The sequence below is a fragment of the Protobothrops mucrosquamatus genome, unplaced genomic scaffold (genome assembly GCF_001527695.2).
Source record: "Protobothrops mucrosquamatus isolate PMUCROS unplaced genomic scaffold, P.Mucros_1.0 scaffold2550, whole genome shotgun sequence".
In the NCBI taxonomy this organism is placed as follows: domain Eukaryota; kingdom Metazoa; phylum Chordata; class Lepidosauria; order Squamata; family Viperidae; genus Protobothrops; species Protobothrops mucrosquamatus.
Window position 1 is genome coordinate 33535 of NW_015388610.1, and position 4379 is coordinate 37913.

At 39.3% G+C, this 4379-nt stretch overlaps 1 protein-coding gene across 1 annotated transcript in view; it reads left to right on the forward strand.

Moving 5' to 3' along the window:
- The window catches only part of LOC107295884 (pantothenate kinase 3), a 14875-nt gene extending 12191 nt beyond the window's left edge, over positions 1–2684 (forward strand). Inside the window, exons 6-7 of the mRNA XM_015825219.1 lie at positions 630–755; positions 2147–2684. Of these exons, the coding sequence (XP_015680705.1) occupies positions 630–755; positions 2147–2197 (177 nt within the window). The 3' untranslated portion in view covers positions 2198–2684. The remainder of the gene's footprint in view (positions 1–629; positions 756–2146) is intronic.
- The last annotated feature ends 1695 nt before the right edge of the window (positions 2685–4379 follow it).

Genomic DNA, 4379 nt, shown 5'->3' on the forward strand with positions numbered 1-4379 from the left:
CAGGAATTCTGGGAGTTGAAGTCCACCAGTCATAAAGCGGCCTAGGCCAGAGGTAGGCAGCCTTGGCCCTTTTATGACTCGTGGACTTCAACTCCCAGAATTCCTGAGTCAGGATGACTCAGCTTGGAAACCTCTCGCTTTCCCCTCAGCATGGCTGGCTCAGGAATTCTGGGAGTTGAAGTCCACGAGTGATAAAAGGGCCAAGGTGCCTACCTCTGGCCTAGGCCTAGGCCGCTTTATGACTGGTGGACTTCAACTCCCAGAATTCCTGAGCCAGCCACACTGAGGGGAAAGGGAGAGGTTTCCAAGCTGAGCCATGCTGGCTCAGGAATTCTGGGAGTTGAAGTCCACAAGTCATGAAGGGGCCATAATTCCCCCATGCTGGCTCAGGAATTCTGGGAGTTGAAGTCCACGAGTCATAAAAGAGTCAAGGTTGCCTACCCCCTGACTGAGGCAGATTTTCTGCAGGATGGGTCTGACCTGCAGCTGCTTCAGGTCTTCCAGCTGTTGTAATCGGATCCATCCATCCTGCTGCGGCTTGTCCTCTTCTTTTTGACCTAAATGAACAGCTGGTCCCTAATTTATTCTTCAATAGAAACCGCTTCTAATCCCCCCCCTCTTTTTTGCAGAACATTAATAAAGTGGTTTTTGTGGGGAACTTCTTGCGAATCAACACCATCTCCATGAAGTTTCTGGCCTACGCTTTGGATTACTGGTCAAAGGGACAACTGAAGGCTCTTTTCCTGGAACATGAGGTAAAGTCAGTCTCTCTCTCAAACACACACACACACACACACACTCACACTCACACTCACACACTCTCTCTCTCTCTCTTATGTTTCTTCCTTTTCCCTTAAAAAAAAGCCTGTTTTTTTCCAAGGTTTTATTTTGATGATACGATTCGAACAAGGCAATAAACTTAAAATTTGCATCCTAGTTCTTGTACTAAGAAAGCCAGTTTGGTTTAGTGGGTAAGGCACCAGGCGAGAAACTGGGAGATTGTGAGTTCTAGTTGCGACTTGGGAGACAGTGAGTTCTTGTCCCACCTTAGGCACGAATGGTGACTTGGGTGACTGGACCAATCAGCAGGAGACCGTGAATTCTAGTTCTGCCTTAGGCATTAATGGTGATTTGGGTGATTTTGGCTTGTCACCAGGAGATGGTGAGTTCTAGTCCCGCCTTAGTTATGAAAAGGTCTCTGGGTGAGTTTTGGCCCTCTTTTGGTCTCTCTTAGCCAAACCTACCTGACAGAGTTGTGGGGAAATTTGGAGGAGGAAGGTACATTGGGTGTGTTTGCCTCCTTGAGTTGTTTATGGAAAAACAATAAAGGGAGAGAGAGAGAGAGAGAGAGAGAGAGAGAGAGAGAGAGAGAGAGAGAGAGATGATGGATGGATGGGTGGATGGATGGATGGATGGATGATGGATGGATAGATAGATAGATAGATAGATAGATAGATAGATTGATTGATTGATTGATTGATTAATGGATGGATAGATGATGGATGGATGGATAGATAGATAATGGTTGGATGGATGGATGATGGATGGATGGATGGATGGATAGATAGATGATAGAGAGATAGATAATGGATAGATGGATGGTAGATGGATAGATGGATGGATGGATAGATAGATAATGGATAGATGGATGATAGATGGATGGATAGATAGATGGATGGATGGATGGATGGATGGATGGATGGATAGATAGATAATGGATGGATGGAGGATGGATGGATGGATGGATAGATGATGGATGGATAGAGATGGATGGATGGATGGATGGATGGATGGATGGATGGATGATGGACGGACGGACGGACGGACGGACGGACGGACGGACGGACGGACGGACAGATAGATGATGGATGGATGGATAGATGATAGATAGATAGATGGATTTATATCCTTTAACTGTCTCCTGAAAGTTTTGCAATTTAGTGAGGGTTCTCAGAAGAGCGATAAAGACGGGAGAAGAGTTGTTATTACTATTATTGTTGTTTATTATTTATTAAATTTTTAATGCCGTCCGTTTCCCCGCTCCAAGGGTGACTTTTGTTGGGAAAAGATAGCATGAAATGTAGCATTTTTTTTAAATGATGCATTTAATCATTTGCTTTTTGTTGTTGTTTTCATTTTAAAATAGGGATATTTCGGAGCAGTGGGAGCGCTCCTTGACCTTTTGGAGACATCCTGAATTCCTTCAGAGTCAGGACCACGGGGTTCAAACGGGGATTTCTAGCTAAGGCGGAACATTCTAGGTTCATGTGGATTTCACATGCAAAAACAAACTGCTTATTAACAGCCAGAACAAAGGGATTGCGAACGACGTCACCCGTCTTTGCTGAGAAGAACAAATGGAGGGTTTTTTTGTTCTCAGAGGTAACAAAGTAGTCTAGTAGGTTGGAACGCTTCTTTGTGTATTTAACTGTGTGCGGCGCGCAGATCTCAAACGTTAAGATGTGCATTTGCTCCCACTTGTGTGTTAAGCTACGTTTCTTTCGGGGACTTGAAAACAGCTGCAGCTGTCACGTAAAGACAAGTTCGTGCTCTTCTCAGAATTATTTTAAGGGTTGTTCTATTTTGTATGGACTCTGGAAGGGCTGGCTTGCCTTTTCATCACGGTTTGAAGATGTGCAGAATGTGGAAACCCACCTACAATATTAAATCTGTTTTCTTACAAAGAGCAGTTCTCGTCCCTTGATTGCGAGCGACGGACCTTGGTCTTCAGGTCACAAACCAGGGCAAAGAATTGGGAAGCGAGAGAGGAGAGAAAAGGAAAAAAGAAATGAACCATGGGTTCACAATTTTGTTTACAATGAACTATCAGCTTTCTCCTACTGAAAACCGAGGGGGTGATCTAATGTTTTGGCATGCATATTCTTGACCAGTGTGCCATAGACCAAAATTGACCACAGAAGCCAACAAGAAAGTTTGTGGAATGGAATTGAATAGAGAATGGAATGGAATTGAATAGAGAATGGAATGGAATGGAATAGAATAGAATAGAGAATAGAATAGAATAGAATAAAATAAGAGAATAGAATAGAATAGAATATAGAATGATAGAATATAGAATAGAATACAATAGAATACAATACAATAGAATATAGAATGAATAGAATATAGAATAGAATAGGGAATAGAATAAGAGAGTAGAATTGAATAGAATAGAATAGAATAGAATATAGAATGAATAGAATATAGAATGAATAGAATATAGAATAGAATAGGGAATAGAATAAGAGAATAGAATAAAATAGAATATAGAATGAATAGAATATAGAATAGAATAGAATAGAATAGAATATAGAATAGAATAGGGAATAGAATAAGAAAATAGAATAGAATATAGAATGAATAGAATATAGAATAGAATATAGAATGAATAGAATACAGAATATAGAATAGAATAGGGAATAGAATAAGAGAATAGAAAAGAATAGAATATAGAATGAATAGAATAGAATAGAATAGAATATAGAATGAATAGAATATGGAATAGAATAGGGAATAGAATAAGAAAATAGAATAGAATATAGAATGAATAGAATATAGAATAGAATATAGAATGAATAGAATACAGAATATAGAATAGAATAGAATAGGGAATAGAATAAGAATAGAATAGAATATAGAATGAATAGAATATAGAATAGAATAGGGAATAGAATAAGAAAATAGAATAGAATATAGAATGAATAGAATATAGAATAGAATAGAATATAGAATGAATAGAATACAGAATATAGAATAGAATAGAATAGGGAATAGAATAAGAATAGAATAGAATATAGAATGAATAGAATATAGAATAGAATAGGGAATAGAATAAGAGAATAGAATAGAATAGAATAATGATAGAAATAGAATGGAATGGAATAATATATGGAATGGAATAGAATGGAATAGAATATATGGAACAACAGAATAGAATAATGATAGGAATGGAATGGAATAATATATAGAATAGAATAGAATATGGAATGGAAAATAGAATAGAGAGTATTTGTTGTTTTTTTGCCACGGTAAAGTGTAGTTGATACGTTAGTAGCAGAAATAGCACTTATATAACACTTCACAGTGCTTTATAGTCCTCTCTAAGCAGTTTACAGAGTGAGCCTGTTGCCTCCAACGATCTGGGTCCTCATTTTACCGACCTCCGAAGGATGGAAGGCTGAGTCAACCTTGAGCCTGGAGCGATTCAAACTGTTGGCAGCCGGCAGTCAGCGGAAGTCACCTGCAGCACTGCATACTAACCACTGCACCACCATGGCTCACTAACCTGGTTGTTAAGATAATCTAGTTGTCCCCCATTGACTTTGCTTGTCAGCAGGTCGCGAAAGGGGAGATCACATCACCCCAGGATGCCGCAACTG